An 18813-nucleotide genomic window follows, 5' to 3' on the forward strand; every position below is an offset into this window, starting at 1 on the left:
CACTCCCACCGGATTCCAGATAAGTAAGTAAAATCTGTTGGGGGTGGAGAAAAAAGGAGTAAAGAAAAGGAGTAAGGGAGAGGGTCCAGGCTCAAAGGTGGTGGTCCTCAAGAGTCTAAGACAAAGGCTTCTGAAGCCATGTACAAAGCTCAGGAACAAGTTGACAATTTGGATAGATTAGAGGAACCATTCCCTTATCACCACATTCAATGGATCTCATATAGTAAGGAAAATGTTACTCAAAATTGGGGATAGAGTACTATTACTCCAACAAAGGTAGTGATGTTGAATATTTCTTCCAAATCATTATTTCCATTTCAGTATACCTCTTGATAACAGAGTGGATGAAAGAGAAACTTTTTACTATAATCACATAATCATGGACCTAGCATGAGAAAAATAATGGCAAAGCATCTAGGTGTAACACCATCCTACTGAGATCCAAATATGAGTAAAGTTACCACCTAGATAACTTTAACTACATGAGCTCGATCTTGATCTGAAATTTAAGCTTATATCTATCAAACAAACATTATAATACATAGATTAAAAAATACAAGAATTATTTGGGTGGAAATCTCTATAGTATCTCCCTGTTTTTTCATCCAAGCATTGTTTTTGACCAGAATTTCAATAGATCAGCATCTTATCAATTATATTAAGTGTATTTGATATAGCTATCTTCTCTAGGCAGCAAGAATCAGTGACACCAGCAGAAAATTAAATATTAATTCACTCATTCAGTTATAGATACACAGAGATAGATAGCAGATTACATCAGGGTATGGATTTATTTCTTGTCTGTTAGGAAAACAGGAAAATCCTTAACCTGCTATGTGGCAAGCATCTTCAGCACTTGATGAAGTAATCATTCAAAAGTCATTCATTTGCACAGGATTCCAAGAACCCAACAGTGTATGCAATGTGATGTATGTGTATATATGTGGTAGGGGGTGCATGTTTGCAGGTAAAAGAGGAAGCGAGTGAGCAAGACTTACTAGGGAAAGCTCAGCAGTGAAGCAGTGACAAATCTGTTTTTAAGGGCCACTGCTGTTGGTTGAAAAGAAATCAGAAAAGCTGAGGTCACTGTTTTAATCAGCCTCAGGCAAATTGCAAGGGTAGAATCAAAATCCATTAAACAGAGCAGGGAAACAATCAGCAACTTAATTGTTCTACCAAGTAATACTTGGTAGTAGACCCTTGGCATTTGAGGGTTTAACATTTGTGGTTTCAGCTAGTCCCAAACCACCCACAGGGGAACAAACAATGTGCTGGGTTTTGCAATTTTCCTGAGGCTAGAAGTTGAGTCCATGATGGGAGGTTGGAAGGTGGGAGTGGGTCAGGTCACAGCACAGCCAACCAGCGCTTTTCCTGCCTCTACTCTAATTGCAGACAGAGGTTTTGCACTTTTCCCACTAACCCTTGTGAAGTGATTTTTTAAAAAGCATGTTTTCATGTCGATGTCTCTAACTTTGATAGTGACATGATATACCAGATAATATTGATGAATTCAGGGATTTGCAAAAGTGATTTGGGGAAAAATTCCTTTTGAAAGTCAAAGAAATGGGAGCTGATGTAAAGGAAATGACCAAATTGTTTAACAGCATCCCTGACAGGTTAAGTAAAAATGTAGCCCTAAACTATTGCTCACAGAATATTAGGGCTATGTGACTTCTTTTGAGAGTCAGCCTTGGATGCATAACCTCTCTACTGTTCCTGAGTCGAACATATGCTATAGAAAAATTATAAGTTACTGGAAAAACTTAAATTCCAACGATTTCACTCATTCAATCAGCATCAGGAAATGGTATCAAATCTCAAATAGTACAGTGTCATTTCTCCATAGGTGCCTCATATACATAATGTGCAATGGGAATGGATCACAGTCTGGCTGTCCCAAGAAACTGCACCATTCAGAAGAGCTGGAACACTTACACCAGGAGAGGAGCGGTGGGGCCTCACCACTCAAGCTCTTCTTTATACTGTGAATGAAAAATATTGGCTGCCTTATCAGTGAACAGAGGATGTGCAGCCATCAAGCCATCACGTTACGGCATCTACAAAGATGAGTTCTGAGGGAACTGAGGATGGAAACAGGATGTCTGATGCCCATCATTTAGCAGTCAACTGCTGCAGCCATCCAGCAACTGTGCACCTTGAGGAGACTCAGGATGTGAAAGCACAGGATACTGGCCCCAGATAGCTGAGGTGCATATGGAAGGAATGATTCCAGTGAGCCCAGACTCTTGCATCGTCCCATATACAGAAAAGTGCTAAATTCCTTAACTTGAGATATCTGGTTTTCTTTAAGTAACAATCAACCACCTGGTCTTTGCTGCAAAAAAACTCCTACATATCCTGGCTCCCCGCCTTGCATCTTCAGAGCAGTCTCCCAGAGTTATCTGAGATGCTGTGTCCCAGGCTTAAGCCCTCATTTTTGTCCACCAAATAAAACGTAACTCTCAACTTTTAGGTTGTGCATTTTTTTTTTCAGTCAACAATACACAGTACAGCTTCTGCTCTATTGTGAATGAGCTCTCCATGATTCCTAGCCTTATTCCTGAATACGTGTCTATTTCCTTATCATAGCTGGAATGGACCATTTCCTCATAATGTTCCTGCCTCCTTCCACCTTCCATCCACTCGTGGTGGGGGGGTGGGGTGGGGAAAGGAGTGCCCTCCTTGCTCCCCTCTGCCTTTTTCCATCCATTGTTCTCCCTAACCAACCTCTCTCTTTTAAAAAGTTCATATCACCCTCTCGTACCATCTTCTCCAGCACTTGACCCCCATTTTCCTTTCTCTCTACTCCTTCCCCTAATTCCAGTCTTTGGTTTTCCCATACCCTACCAATCACTTTGTTAATTCTTCTCACGTTCTAATTTCAAGATTCCTCTTTGTCAATTCTTTAAAAACTTTTATTTCTCCTCCACTGAAGTTGTCCACAAGTTCAGCTATGACTAGTTCCCAATAATCTCTCAAAAGTTCCCAAGGAGATGAATATAGATGCAAAAATCCTCAACAAAATACTAGCAAACAGAATCCAACAACACATTAAAAGGATCATACACCACGATCAAGTGGGATTTATCCCAGGATAAATGCCCTTGCTCCCAGGGATGCAAGGATTCTTCAATATACGCAAATCAATCAATGTGATACACCATATTAACAAATTGAAGAATAAAAACCATATGATCATCTCAATAGATGCAGAAAAAGCTTTTGACAAAATTCAACACCCATTTATGATAAAAACTCTCCAGAAAGTGGGCATAGAGGGAACCTACCTCAACATAATAAAGGCCATATATGACAAACCCATAGCCAACATCATCCTCAACGGTGAAAAACTGAAAGCATTTCCTCTAAGATCAGGAACGAGACAAGGATGTCCACTCTCACCACTATTATTCAACATAGTTCTGGAAGTCCTAGCCACGGCAATCAGAGAAGAAAAAGAAATAAAAGGAATACAAATTGGAAAAGAAGAAGTAAAACTGTCACTGTTTGCAGATGACATGATACTATACATAGAGAATCCTAAAACTGCCACCAGAAAACTGCTAGAGCTAATTAATGAATATGGTAAAGTTGCAGCATACAAAATTAATGCACAGAAATACACTAATGATGAAAAATCTGAAAGAGAAATTATGGAAACACTCCCATTTACCATTGCAACAAAAAGAATAAAATACCTAGGAATAAACCTACCTAGGGAGACAAAAGACCTGTATGCAGAAAACTATAAGACACTGATGAAAGAAATTAAAGATGATACCAACAGATGGAGAGATAGACCACGTTCTTGGATTGGAAGAATCAACATTGTGAAAATGACTATACTACCCAAAGCAATCTACAGATTCAATGCAATCCCTATCAAATTACCAATGGCATTTTTACTGAGCTAGAAAAAATCATCTTAAAATTTGTATGGCGACACAAAAGACCCAGAATAGCCAAAGCAATCTTGAGGGGAAAAAAACGGAGCTGGAGGAATCAGACTCCCTGACTTCAGACTATACTGCAAAGCTACAGTCATCAAGACAATATGGTACTGGCACAAAAACAGAAACACAGATCAATGGAACAAGATAGAAAGCCCAGAGATAAACCCACGCACCTATGGTCAACTAATCTATGACAAAGAAGGCAAGGATATACAATGGAGAAAAGACAGTCTCTTCAATAAGTGGTGCTGGGAAAACTGGACAGCTACATGTAAAAGAATGAAATTAGAACAGTCCCTAACACCATACACAAAAATAAACTCAAAATGGATTAGAGACCTAAATGTAAGACTGGACACTATAAAACTCTTAGAGGAAAACATAGGAAGAACACTCTTTGACATAAATCACAGCAAGATCTTTTTTGATCCACCTCCTAGAGTAATGGAAATAAAAACAAAAAAAACAAATGGGACCTAATGAAACTTCAAAGCTTTTGCACAGCAAAGGAAACCATAAACAAGACGAAAAGACAACCCTCAGAATGGGAGAAAATATTTGCAAACGAATCAACGGACAAAGGATTAATCTCCAAAATATATAAACAGCTCATTCAGCTCAATATTAAAGAAACAAACACCCCAATCCAAAAATGGGCAGAAGACCTAAATAGACATTTCTCCAAAGAAGACATACAGACGGCCACGAAGCACATGAAAAGATGCTCAACATCACTAATTATTAGAGCAATGCAAATCAAACCTACAATGAGGTATCACCTCACACCAGTTAGAATGGGCATCATCAGAAAATCTACAAAAAACAAATGCTGGAGAGGGTGTGGAGAAAAGGGAACCCTCTTGCACTGTTGGTGGGAATGTAAATTGATACAGCCACTATGGAGAACAATATGGAGGTTCCTTAAAAAACTAAAAATAGAATTACCATATGACCCAGCAATTCCACTACTGGGCATATACCCAGAGAAAACCGTAATTCAAAAAGACACATGCACCCCAATGTTCATTGCAGCACTATTTAATAGCCAGGTCATGGAAGCAACCTAAATGCCCATCGACAGACGAATGGATAAAGAAGTTGTGGTACATATATACAATGGAATATTACTCAGCCATAAAAAGGAACGAAATTGAGTCATTTGTTGAGACGTGGATGGATCTAGAGACTGTCATACAGAGTGAAGTAAGTCAGAAAGAGAAAACCAAATATCGTATATTAACACATGTATGTGGAACCTACAAAAATGGTACAGATGAGCCGGTTTGCAGGGCAGAAGTTGAGACACAGATGTAGAGAACAGACATATGGACAGCAAGGGGGGAAAACTGCGGTGGGGTGGGGATGGTGGTGTGCTGAATTGGGCGATTGGGATTGACACGTATACACTGATGTGTATAAAATTGATGACTAATAAGAACCTGCAGTATAAAAAAAAAAAAAAAAAGTTCCCGAGGACTCAGTTCTGTAATCTCTTTTCTCACCATCCTCTCACTGAATCTGCTTTTTGTCTTCATTGTAACTGCCAGTTACATGTAACTCCATTGTAACTGCCCTGACCCAGACCCACATTCAAAGTCAATAAGCCACTCTGGCTTCACTTTCTTCCAAATCTCCAAAAAGACCTCAAGGATACTCTCCTACTCAGATTCTCTTGCCCCCGTGTCCACCCATCAATGTCCATCCAAGCCAGTCTCCAGCCTGAAGAAGACCACAGTATCTGCTTTCTCTACTCCTACTCCTGCGGCTAAGAATTGGTAGAGATGATAGATGGAAAAGGTGATGGTGCTGATGGTACAATTTTTCAGAGGTTCTAATGCCAAATGCTCTCCTGAATGCTCTACATGCATTATCTTAAACACTGATTAACTTCACTACAATGTAATGCTATTCAGTTAAGTTCCACCTGGGTTTTCTGTGCTATTGAGCAATCGTTATGTCCACCTTTAATGAACCCTTTATCATACTCCTCATAGCGGCTATTTCAAAGATTTAACACTTCCCTGGAGTCCACAGCTCACTGCCAACTTTGAGACCACTTTGCTTACTTTTTTTTGGAAAGCTAAAGGCCATTCAACATGAGTTTCCTCATAGTATCTCCTCTGCCTCTTGCTCCCCACCTCTCAAATTTTCTGGATATCTTCATCTATCCTTTCTGTGTCTTTCTCAACCTAGAGATTCTTTCTAAGTTCAATCTTCCTCTTAGGTGCTTGATCTCCCTCCCTCTTGCTTCCTCTGTTACCTTCTCTCTATTTTCAATGTCTCCCTCTATATAAGATCCTCCCCTTCACCTATCCAAGTTCTTCCCCATCCTTTAAGAACCTGCCTTCTTCTCTGCAACCCCCTGAAAATACCAACTTCTTTCGCCCCTGGAGAAAGTACTGAAGAGGACAGAACATTCCCTGCCTTTGCAGGAACAGTAAAACAGTAAAAAACAGTAAAAAAATTTCCCCCTGTAGGCTGTAGTTCTCATTTCTCTGCATTAGCTCTCAAAACTAAACAAGTCTCTGCAGTTGGGGGTCTCAGGACTGTTTGGACCATTGAAGAACACTTCTTTGGGCAGAAAGCTGGAAGCTTTGTGTAATACCTGGAAATACATGGCATTGCATAGGCTATGCATGGCATTTGATAGGATATGAAGAAGAAGCAAAGTAAGTCTTTTTACTGGTCTCTGTCTCTGAGTGTCTGTTTGATTACAGTCTGAACCAGGGTAGGGAGGCAGCCAATTCAGGTAGACCCTGTGACGTTTCTCTCTCTCCCTAATATCTCTCATCCAATTCACCACTAAGTCTTGACAATACCATTACCTTAATACCTTCTGTTATTTACAATTGCCACAATCTGCTCTCACTAGCCTCCCTAGCTCCAGCCTTGCCCAGCTCCATTTCATTCTCCACACTGCAATCAGAACAATCTTCCTAAAGTACATCTCTGCTTGAAATCCTTCTGTGGCTCCCAAGTGTCTAAGGAACAAATCCAAGCTCCTTAGTCCATCATGCCCTGGCCCCTGCCTGCCTTATTTCTCCCTCCCCACGTCCCATGCCAAGCTCCAGCAATGCCAACTAATTGTTCACCAAATCCCCTAAGCTCTCTCCAGCCTCTGTGCCTTTACCCTTTGCTCATTCTTTCCTCCACGTGGAATAACCCCCCTTCCCCAACTATCTTCTATTCGTTCTTCAGGACAGTTCAAGGATCACCTTCCCACCAGTTTCCAGGGTCTACCCTTCCCAGGTACTCTGGGAGGTACTCCGGGCAACCCTCTATCCAGGTACTTTTCATTCTGAGCTCTTCTCATCTGATTCTTGTCTGTTTCACACACTGGACTATTAGCTCTTTATCAGGAACTGTATCTGATTTCCTCTGTTCGGCAGAGGGCTTGACACATACATACATATAAATATCTCTGGAATGAATAAATGAATAAATTCGATTTTAAAAAAGAGACAGAAATTTATATTTTTAACATTTAGTATCTCAGTACTGTTTATTTTCATGATGTTGTTTGGTAAGTAAATAGAGATGAATTTGCACAGATTAAGGCCAAAAGAAACGGAGGACTGAATTAAACAGACCACAACGTATACAACTTCTACAACTACTGCTACCATTGACTGAGGTTTAACTCTGTTATCAACATTAAGTATTTTTTAATGTATTGACTCAACCCTCAAAATAATCTCCATCTTATAGATGAAGAAATTTTGGAACAGAAAAATTTAATAACTTGTCCATAAGTGGTTGAGCTGGGATTCAAACCTGGCAGAGTCAGGGTTTTTTTAACCACTGCATTGTACCACTTGCTGTGTGACCATAATTGTGCAGAAAAATGTAAACTGGGTATTCACCTCACTCATCTATGCGCTCACATCAATTATTCTTTGTTTATTCCACCTTAACTTGGAAACTCACAACTTTAAATATATTGAATTACCAGCATCAAATGATATTTGAGAATTTTTCCGGATGGGCTTAAAAAAACACCCATGTAGCCAACTCCCTGCCACTTGCTAAGAGGAAGTAATAGTGTAGGACAGGTGGTAAGATGTGTTAATTTCATGCATCGTGTTTCCTTTAGAATTTTCCTTTCTCCTAAAAAAGTGGCTGGTTAAAGTTTTGATACCTATTTGTGAGGTTGTATTTTTTTAGTGACTTTTTCAAAGAAACACAAACTTCTCAGTGAAACTGAAGATTACAAAGACCCTGAGAGAAGGGTCTTTGACCGTATGAGGCCTTTGACATCAAAGGAGTTAACAAAGATAAAGAGAAATTAGAGACAGGGTGAGAGAGCCTGAAGTCCTGGCTTTCTATGGTAAAGGGAGAAAAGTGTTTAAAAAGAGGACACACATCTGGACAGGCAAATTCAGGCAAAAGTGAAAAGCTGAATAACTCTGCAACTAAGTTTCAGAAATTGTTCTGCAGGAAATCAGAAGAAACAAGAAGATACCTGATTCAACGGAGAGCATTTAAATTCTGAGTTTGTTTTTTTTGCTTGGTTTGTACTTTATTTCATCTTCATTTTTGATGGCGGTGCTCTGTGTGTGTGTGTGTGTGTGTGTGTGTGTGTGTGCATGTGTGTGGTAGAGGGGTGGTGGCTGGTGGATAGGAACAAAAGCAGAGGAAGAAAAGATTTCAGTTCCCTGGGGCTTAAACACAAATTCTACTGCTTCAAAAGGCAGCAAGTTACAAAAATTTCTCTGCATTTCTCTACCCCACGGGCAAGCCATAGAAAGAGAAGTTGCAGTGGAAAAGGGAAAAGAGTAGGAAAAATTTGTTTTGAGCTATCAAAAAGGGAACCTGGGTTGTGGGGGGCGGTGGGGGGGGGTGGGAATCAGCAAGATATAGTCACCTTGAAACTATGCCTCTAGCTCCTAGAGTTCTGATGCTCTTTGATTTGTAAACAGTTTTCTGCAGAATACACGAATATTTCCAGAACTTGTGACTTGTGATATTTTAGTTTCTTCACCTCCAGTCCTTTGAATGTTCTTTTAGTAATAATGGATTAGAGCTTATCTGCATCCTGGCCAGTTTTGTAAAACCAAATAATTGCTGAGCTGCGGAAGCAGCTTTATTTACATTTAGTTTTTTTTTAAAGAGAAATTCTGCCACCCTCTGGACAGAAACCAAAGATCTATTTCTTAGAGACCACCACAGAATACTGTTTTAAGCAACTGCCCTTGAAAATAAACATTTATTTTTTTTAATCTACTCTATAAAAATAGGAGAGGGGGAAAATCACAGTTGCTTTAGATAGCATAGATGATATCTGGGGAAAAAAATCATTTAAAAATACTAAATTGCCTCTAAGGAATTTTTAACTAAGAAAATGGGCTCAGAGCACTTTAGAGAAAAAGCCTCCAGTGTAATCTTTCAAAAACCACCTTATACTTATACTTCTACTCTCTAGCCTGCAATAGCCAAGTAAAGATTTCTCACACAATCTCAGCCGTGGCTGCTTTCATCCAGTTTTCTTTATTGGTGGAATTTTTAAAAACCTACATGTATATTAAATATAAATATATATGCATTGGTTTTTAACTAGAACATGAGGGTGGAGTGAGATTTCAGCCACAGTTGAGAGAAATTAGCCATAAGAGCACAAATGGGCAGCTTGTTTCTGAAGCTCTCCTGCTCTCATCCACCGGGCGTGGAGTACTTAATGTCATGTAAATGAAACTTAAAAATGCACGGATGTGATAATTACCGGTAATAATGCTGGGCAAATCAAAACACATGACATGCCGTTTTTTTCATAAATAACCAGAGAGAGGAAGCAGGAAGACGCCGAGGACCCTACCTGGTTTTAACAACAGGATTTAGATGCTTCTGGTCTTGAAGGACCTTGGCCAGCTGTTTTTGCAGAAACAAAACCTTCCCGTGGACTCCCTTAATAAATGGGTGGTCGAGGAGATGTGTGACGGAAGGCCGCTTTTCAAAATCCTTAATAAGACACCTGTTTACAAAAATCAACAAACAAGTGAAGTACAATCTTAGAAACCTGGCTCCCCTGTAAATATGGGAGAGAGGAGGAGAAAAAGCTCATTTATAAAACCTGATCACTAACCTTACATAGCTCTTTCTTTATTCATAGGTACCAGAACAGAAAAAACATTCTCTATAGTTGAATTGATCAAAACATCAGAAATCTATTTTAGTTTGCTTTAAATATACATTGAAAACACAATCAATTTAATTTGAAATATTCAAAACACTGAAAAATAGACTGGCCAGACTGAATTTTCTGTCTGAATTTTCATTACAGAAAAATGTTTACAATGGAGCCAAGCTGATTAGTCTATATACTTTATTTTAGAAGTATATGAAATGTCCACTATTTGGTGGTGGGGAAAATGCATTTAGGAGTTTGCAAGGATAGAAACGAATCATAAAGAAACTTTCAGAGAGAAAATTCAACCCCTTGCTTTCTAATATCTTCTGAAGAAGCAGAAAAACCTCAGAACAGGAAGTGACTACAATATAGTTCAGATGAATTGGAATGGAATTATTCAAACAGGGAACAAAAAGTCCATACAAAATGGTAAAAATTGGGTTGCATTTAAACTCCTCTGTGGTTAATTGGTTAAAACCGCACCGATATAACCACTTTCTGTTTCAGGTTCAATGCCCTTTTCAAAGAAAACAATGATTCAGTACATTTTGCTGTGTGATGTATGTTATTAAAGACGATTTTGACACAGGAAATCTCTAGTGAAATTGAATCTGATGAATACCCCTCCAATTACCATTGCATTTCCATTCTGAGTAGCTGCCCTTGACTGGAGGAAGAAATTTCAACATCCGCCCTTTTAAGTTATCAGTTTTTATTTAGCTCACGTTGGAAGGCTTAGGATAAATACTAGATGCCATTCTACCCACTCCATGAAATAAATGTTTCCAGTTTTCCCAATAGTGACGTGCCGGCAACATGTAAAACACAACATATTTAAAATGATGAAACGCACTGACAAATGGTAAAATGTTCAGCCTCACGCTGAGCATCCTTTCAAAACATTTAAGCAGAGTTCCTAGAACAATCCTCAACTGTTGGTTTTACAAAAGGGCCTTAATCTTTGCGTTTCAAACCACTTTCGCATCGCTCGACTTCTAGTCCTGAAAGATATTCAGTAAATTTCCCAGTCACCCCGTTTTAGAATTGATTCAGGGATTTCCTATCTATTGGAACTGGAGCTTTCAGCTAGAAAAGCCAAAAGAACCTAGATTATCTCCATTCTGCTGCCTGCACGACTATAAATACCACCTCTGTCTCGCTATGGGGAGAAATCAATCATTTGACTTTTATGGGTCCAGGGGCCTTTTGTATTAATCTATTATATTTCCTACTAAAAATAAAAAAATCAGTGCACATGCTTAAAAAAAGTACTCCGTTCATGTTTTTACAACAGCAATGTTCCCTAGATTCCATGTATATTAATCCATATATAATTTTATGTGACTACCAAAGGAAAATACATGCTAACGTTTCCCTAAGCACCTGGAAAAAAGGAACCTCTTGGTAGTTTACACGGTCAGTAATACAGGTGTATGCCTCATCCTCCTAGCTTGAGAGATGGTGTATAAAAACTCCCCAAATAAAGTCTGTGTCTTCTGAGAATTCCTACTGAAGATGGACATGGTGGCTTTGCACATACCCCCGCCCCCCCAGAGGGCATGGGTAGGATGGGAGACCAGGAACTGCTGGGACCCCCAGCTAAGCCTGTCCAGGGATCTGGCGCAGGTCACATTACATCTGTCTCTCATCACCAAATAGACATACTCCCTGTACCCAAGTATATCCCCAAACACAGGGAGATGGATTTCTTAATCGGTCTCCCCACCTTTTTTTTTTTTTTGCTTTCTGGGCAACTCTCAACTGCTTGTTGACTAGTGTCAAAACTTCAGATGAGTAAACTCAAGGGGGCTGAAAGTGGGAGGTGTAACAATTAATAGGAAATTCAGAGCAGGTGAATGGGAAAGTGAGCAGGCGCTGCCTCTACCTTCTCCCTCAGGATAGGTGCCTTGGAACAGTACTCCCGGTAATTAAAGCTCCTTAGATAGGGTTTGAGAGAAGCCAGGAAACCCATACTCCAGCCTTATGAAAATAGGTGTCTGCTAGATTCTGGGGGTGCAATTAAAGGTGCTATATCTTGTTTCATAATTTTAGCATCCAGTGGGAGAGCAAGGTTGCAAACAAGGTTGCAAGATCATTTGGTATTTTGGAGGGGATCTCTCTCTAGATCACAGAGGGAGTAAGAGAATGAGGACCAAATAATAAAGTGAGATAATCAGACAAGGGAGAAACAACAGTGAATCTGTTGTCTCCTGGAGATCCAAAAAATAAAGATGGTAGGCGTTCTACTCTCTGAAGGAATGATCAAGAGGATTTATTTGTTAGTTCTCTCAGTAAGGCCCAAGTGGGCTGAATGTCATACCAGCGGATCAGCAAGACTGAAACCGAGTGTATATGGGAAGAATGCTAAGCAGAGCTGTGACATATCCAACTGCATTGGCGGATCTTAAGGAGAAGGGCAGGAAGACCTTGAGGGTACAGCCTTATTCTAAAACACTCTTGCATACTTTTTTCTCATGGGGAGCAAAGAGCCAGAATGAAATGGACTTATTATTTTACTGATAAATAGAGGAAAGTTCTATGTTAGGAGCAGATATGGAGAAAGTCAAGCATTACTAGATACCAGGTCATTGGAATCATATCATTTCATTTGTTCAGCAAACATTTATTACACAGCTGAAATTAGTCAAAACAGATGAATTCATAAAAAAATTTTGACCATTTTCCTCAAAGATCGACAATCTTATTATAAAGATGGAAGGACAAGAGAAACACAGGAAACAGCAGAAGCCAGTGTTTGCTTTTATATTTAGAATAAGAAATAGTCACATGAAAGCATAAGGTTTTGGAGCTAGGGGACCAAGATTTTCTATTCTAACCCTTCTTTTACGAGGTGAGGAAGTTGAGGTCAAGTCCTGATAGTGATGAGGTCAATTCCCTGGCTCCCATGAGAGAACCCCTCCTACTCTGCAATGTGTTGTTAAAATGGCACAGGTACAACGTGCAAAACAATACTAGGCAGCAGTGGGTGCGGGGCAGCCAGAGAAGGCTTAATGGAAAGAATGAGGACTGAGCTGAGTTTGGAGGGAATTTTTGGAACTAAATTGAACTCAATATGTGGAGAAGATGTAGAAGGCATTTCAAGGTTGGGAAACTGGATCAGCAATGAAAGAAGCCAGCCTAGGCAAGCTGTGTAGCCAGGAACTCAGGAGGTCACCAGAACGTTGACCTTCACCTCCTAAGCTGCCTCCTTTTAACATCTAAGAACAATTCTTTGCTTTAGTCCTTTTACCAACTTTAACTAGGGCATATTCTTTATTGCTTAAGATGTTGCAGTTTTGTGCCCCAAACTCATACTATTATGTTTGTCAGCTTGCCATTTCTGTCTTATTCTCCTTTCAGGCAGGAATTTAGTGGATTAAGATAGAATTGACAGCCGGGATCGGTAAGAACTCCTGACAGCCTCCATGTCCTTTTATAAGCGTGATTAAATCCTCTAACTTGATTTGGAGAACAAACATGGAAAATTAAGGAAGTTATAATATGCTTATTCATTTTCAGATTGCTTCTTAAACCAGGAATTGCAAATTCCAGATGCAGAATATTTTCCCCCAGCAGGGGATTGAGCCGTTTTTACAAGAAAATAAAACGTTGACTTCTGTATGGGAAAATCGGGGCCAGCCAGTGTGAGGTAAGTTGGGTGAAACACTAGACACACGAGACATTCCACTGAAAAATGAAACTAGTCTTCTGGTCAAAAAGGTTTGGGAAACATTGGTGATTCTCTAAACCAAGTAAATCTGGAGTTTCACAGTGCGTGTGAGCATATTAAATGTTCTTAGAAGTATGGAGGTAAAGAAAACAGCTTAATTTTGTTTAAATCCATGTTTCCAAACTTACTCGGCCACAGATCCTTTTTTGTATCACTGGAACCAGGGCCCTGCAAATGACATCCTTGGAAGCTCTGTTGTGAGAAATCAGTACTAGGCTCTTGAAATTGGCGGCTGAGTCTTTATCTCAGCTGATTGAGGGGAGACACTCAGAGCCCCTAATTGTCACCAGCATGTTTGAGACACCTGTAGGCTGCAGTTTCTGCAGAAGACTGTCTCGAATTGGGGAAATATATTCACCGAGCTCAGTTCTTCCCAGAATCTTTTACTCTGGAAAAAAGAAACTGAACAAGGACTAAATTTAGGGAATGCTGCTTTTTTCCCAAAATTATAAGTAATTCTTTCAGCCCCAGACTTTTAAAAAGTCATTTTTTAAAATCTGGATTTAGGTGTGGTTATCTCTGTGCTAAGATACAAAACAAAAGAATAAAAAAATTAAAACTACCATGAGATGTATTACCTGGATTTACAAGGCCACGGAAGGTGGTTTGAATATGACAGAAAAGTCCACGAGAAGAAAAAGGAAGCAAATTTCAGCCCTGAAGGAAATTTAATCCATTACCTAATTTGAAATTCTAGTACCTTCCATCATGCATTCTTGGTTGAAGATTAATTCTCAGAATTCATTAGTGTCACCATATTAAACACAGGTTGTTGCAGCCATTTGCTGGGATCTCCCAGCCTGGCCTCTGCCAGAAACAGGCAAAAAGGAGGCATTTCTTTTTTTTTTAATTAATTAATTAATTAATTAATTTATTTATTTATTTTTGGCTGCGTTGGGTCTTCATTGCTGTGCGTGGGCTTTCTCTATGTGCGGTGAGTGGGGGCTACTCTTTGTTGCGGTGCGTGGGCTTCTCACTGTGGTGGCTTCTCTTGTTGCGAAGCATGGGCTTTGGGCGCATGGGCTCAGTAGTCGTGGCTCGCGGGCTCTAGAGCGCAGGCTCAGTAGTTGTGGCTCACGGGCTTAGCTGCTCTGTGGTATGCAGGATCTTCCTGGACCAGGGATCAAACCCGTGTCCCCTGCATTGGCAGGCGGATTCTTAACCACTGCGCCACCAGGGAAGTCCAGGAGGCATTTCTTAACAAGAAACAAGGTCGGTCTCCTGCGTTGGGCTCTGGAGCTGGCAGTGCTTGTGCTCTTTCCGTTCACTCCCAGAGGATCATGCTGTCGAGACACGGCTGCCTTGCCACTATAAACTGTCATTTCATAACCAAAGAATCAGACGCCTGCAAGGGGGAGCTATTTATCAAGAGTCACGAACGGATGTTTACTGATGACTAAACTACACTTGATAAAGAGAAGCTGATCAAGTCAAAAACTAAAAATACTGGTGAACTTGGTGAGAAAAGCAGGAGGGTGAGCAATCTTATTCCACACATTGGGGCAAAACTAGATGAAAATTTGAGACTTACGTCTCTTCTCATTTCTTTTTTAATATTCTGTCTTTTATACTTACTGCTGTTTTCTTGTGGGTTTGCTGCTTAGATTATTAAGTGTTTCCACTGGCACCAAATATCTAAACGTTTCTGATTTGAGCAAGCATTTCCCTGCCCTGTGATGCACTGCATCTGCACTTCCTATCATCAGCAGACAGAAGCCTGAGTGACAAAGAGGCCTCTGCATCAAGAGGAGAAATCCTCCAGAGGGTACACTAATTACAGGTTAAATATCAGAGCCCATGGTGCTCTGTCTTGGAAGGAAATTTCCATTTTGGAAGACAGGACTATGACAAAAACATTTTCTCAAGATGACTAATGCCTCAAAAGAAGGCAGGCAGAGAAACTTGACATTGCATATGTTATTTCAGCAAAACCAAACCTTCCCGTTTGGTGGAATACTTAACTCCATTTCAGTTTTCATGAAGTTTGCAAATATTGCACATGGTGGCGTTTTAAAGTCTCACTGGTGAGAATTGAAACTGTACACTAACTTCACACGTAGCGTGGGGAAGTGGGGTCCTAACCTGAAACAGAGAAGTGAGAACCAGGAGCATATGTCTCAGCGAGGCAGATCTAGGGTTATCAATCAGAGAAAAACAGTCAGGATTCACCGAAAGAAAAAAGGCCTCAAAGGGTAGGATGGAGGGTTTTAGAACAGGAAGCTCAGTTCTTTTTATGAGGTGGGTAATGGGAGCAGATCCTGTGTGGCAAAGTGGAAGAGAGGCTACAGGGCAGCAGGACCACAGGGCAGCTGGCATCTTGCCTGAGGTCACTAGGGTGAGGAGAAGGCAGGTACAGGGTTAGAAAGATCAGCAAGTCAGCCCTACCTTTAGACAAAGCCATCAGCACTGAAGGTCCAGAGTGAGCTCAAGGGAACACAGGAAGGAAACAGAAGTGGAAGAACATGGCATTTCCAGAAGCATGAGGCTGGGGAGAGAGAAGAGTCAACTTCTGTCACCCAGAGAAGACTCTCAGAAGGTGAAGAAGACGACTGGAGGAAAAGAGTAGGGTGGTTTCAAGCCGAAAGATAAACTCTAAGAACAGGTAGAACAGAATCTCCCTCCAGAGTTAAGGAGTGTGCACCATGGTAGCTGGAGAGAGTCTCAATGCAAAAAGAGGGTCCAGGACTGGAGGGCGGTCCTAGGGCAGAGAGCCACCGCATGTAACCCAGAATGACCCAGGGTCGTGGCCTGCATGACACCTGTGAACACAACTACCTCTTCATGTTACCTTTATGTCTTTGATCCCGTGATCAATAGTAAATAATTAGAAAAGTCCAGACTAACTCATTGTATTCTTAGGGAAGGAGATATGGTAGCAGAAATTCTAGATCCTCAAGCGCGGCTTGTCTGGGGGACAACCTGGGGGCCATGGCCAGGAGGGGCCGAGGGAAGAAGAGTTTACTATAACAAGGAAAAAGGAGTAAAAATGCCAAGCAAGGAGGCAAAGTGAGGAGAAGGGTCAAGAGGAACCAGGCCAGAACTGAGGAACAAGACAAGATGGGGCTCAGGGGACACAGAAGCTGTTCAAGGAGAAGCCAGTGGAGGGCATGGTGGCAGAGATGCAGTCTTATTATTGTTGTTACTGCCACTTCCCTCTTCAGTTTCATCTGTGCTTTCCAAGTTGCAAAGACTGGGGATGAGCACACCCTCCACTGGACATGCTGTAGCCAAGGAAGATCCTGATGTCCATGTCTTAGGACTAAGGCTGTCTAAAAGGGCTGTAACCAGTGGCCCCAAGTCACCACCTTCTCAGTCCTCTTTGTTTTTGTTGTTTCTTTCTTCCTTATTTGGGAAAAGTATCAATACTTTGCAATTAAACATGTTTCTCCAGGCAACTCTAACCATGCGGTTCAGTCAGGGTGCTGAAAAAAAATGAGCCATCACTTCATTGCACAGCCCCAGCAACTAGTTTACTGGACAATTAAATCTGCGTTCAAATCCCACCCTCTGGTTCAAAGAGCTGGGGAAGGCATGGCCCCTGGGAGATGGGAATCCTGTGATGGCTCCATCTCTCAGGTTGCAGTGCTATCGCTTCCCAAGGATCTGGGTATTGGCTGTTGCTGCCTTTTGAGGCTTCTGCAAGGGGCTGAGGTTGGCCACAGGTCAGCCCTAGACTCAGCCAGGAAACCAGATGTGGGCCCTGTCTTCTGTTAGAGGTCTTGGCTTCAGGTGGAAATTAAGGAAATATTTGCTTGAAGCAGCCCAGGAAGATGAGGAGCAGAGGGAAGTGATGGCTGAACTCAGAAGGAAATGCGTATATAAAATGTGGGTAAGTCAGGGCAAAATAACCTAAATGTTGGCAAGTCCAGTTTTTAAAGATATTAATCTTTATGTTAATTATTAATTGATACAATATAGATTCATGTAACATATATAATGCATATTATATTATTATATTTAAATTATTATTAATCTCAAATATTTAAAACAGTCTGACTTATTTTAAAACAGTATACTTAATCACTATTATTCGCCCAAGCATGACGCACGTACTCACTCATTTTTAAAAATGTTTGGTGCCTATCATTGGGGCAGTAATATATAAAGGTTAAAAGGCAGGGGTTAGGGTCAAACCTAACTCTACTTCTTATAGGTATGTGATGATATGCAAGTTAATTTAATTCTCTGGGCCACAGTTTCTTCTTCTATAAAATGGTAATAATGTCATTGTCAGCAGTAAATGAGATAATCCACGTACAGTACCTGGTACATAGTAAACACTCAATAAATGCCAGCTATGTGGGCCAACCACTGTACTAGATGGTGGGGTTACAGTCAGCGCATTGGAGGAAGACAGCCATAGCATACCCAATTCCAAGCAGGATGAGTGCTATAAAAAGAAATGTTAATGTGCAAAGGGTCCTTGAGCCAGACTTGAATAACAGTGTGCCCATTAATTAGATACTTTTTCTCAGTGTGATTCCCACGACTCAGTACAAAATTTCTATTTGATAGATGTCCTAATCAGAAGTTTCAAAGTTCAGGGAGAATGGGGACTTTTAGGGTCTGACAACTTAGCAAAAGCAAAGAACTTTGGCATTTTCAAGTTCAGGCCTCTGGGCACTCCTGTTTTTGAATGTCTGGCTAATTTCTTTGATTCAAAAATCAGTTTCCATTTTGACAAGACAGTTATGGTCTGCTTCTTAGTCCAGGCTTAAGTGCCAGGGAATATATGAATTCTAATCTTTCCCTTAATCCTACTTGCCATGCTGTCCAGAATTAAATCCATAATTCTCATTTGTATGCATTTTTTTCCCTACAATGGACAGTACCCAGCTAGTACCCAGTACCCTATGAGAAATGAACAACCAGTTCCATAGTGCATGACCATTACATGCTCAGGACTACTCCAGGACTGGGGTGGGGGATAGGAGAGTACAAAACAAACAAAAGATATATGCCTCCATAAAAAATTTATCTTCTGGGATAATACCAAACTTACATAT

At 40.6% G+C, this 18813-nt stretch overlaps 1 protein-coding gene across 1 annotated transcript in view; it reads right to left on the minus strand.

Moving 5' to 3' along the window:
- The window catches only part of MYO3B (myosin IIIB), a 372706-nt gene that overhangs the window by 204063 nt on the left and 149830 nt on the right, over positions 1 to 18813 (minus strand). Inside the window, exon 8 of the mRNA XM_068543930.1 lies at positions 9766 to 9921. Within this exon, the coding sequence (XP_068400031.1) occupies positions 9766 to 9921 (156 nt within the window). The remainder of the gene's footprint in view (positions 1 to 9765; positions 9922 to 18813) is intronic.

Source organism: Eschrichtius robustus, chromosome 5 (genome assembly GCF_028021215.1).
Source record: "Eschrichtius robustus isolate mEscRob2 chromosome 5, mEscRob2.pri, whole genome shotgun sequence".
NCBI classification, from domain to species: Eukaryota; Metazoa; Chordata; class Mammalia; order Artiodactyla; family Eschrichtiidae; genus Eschrichtius; species Eschrichtius robustus.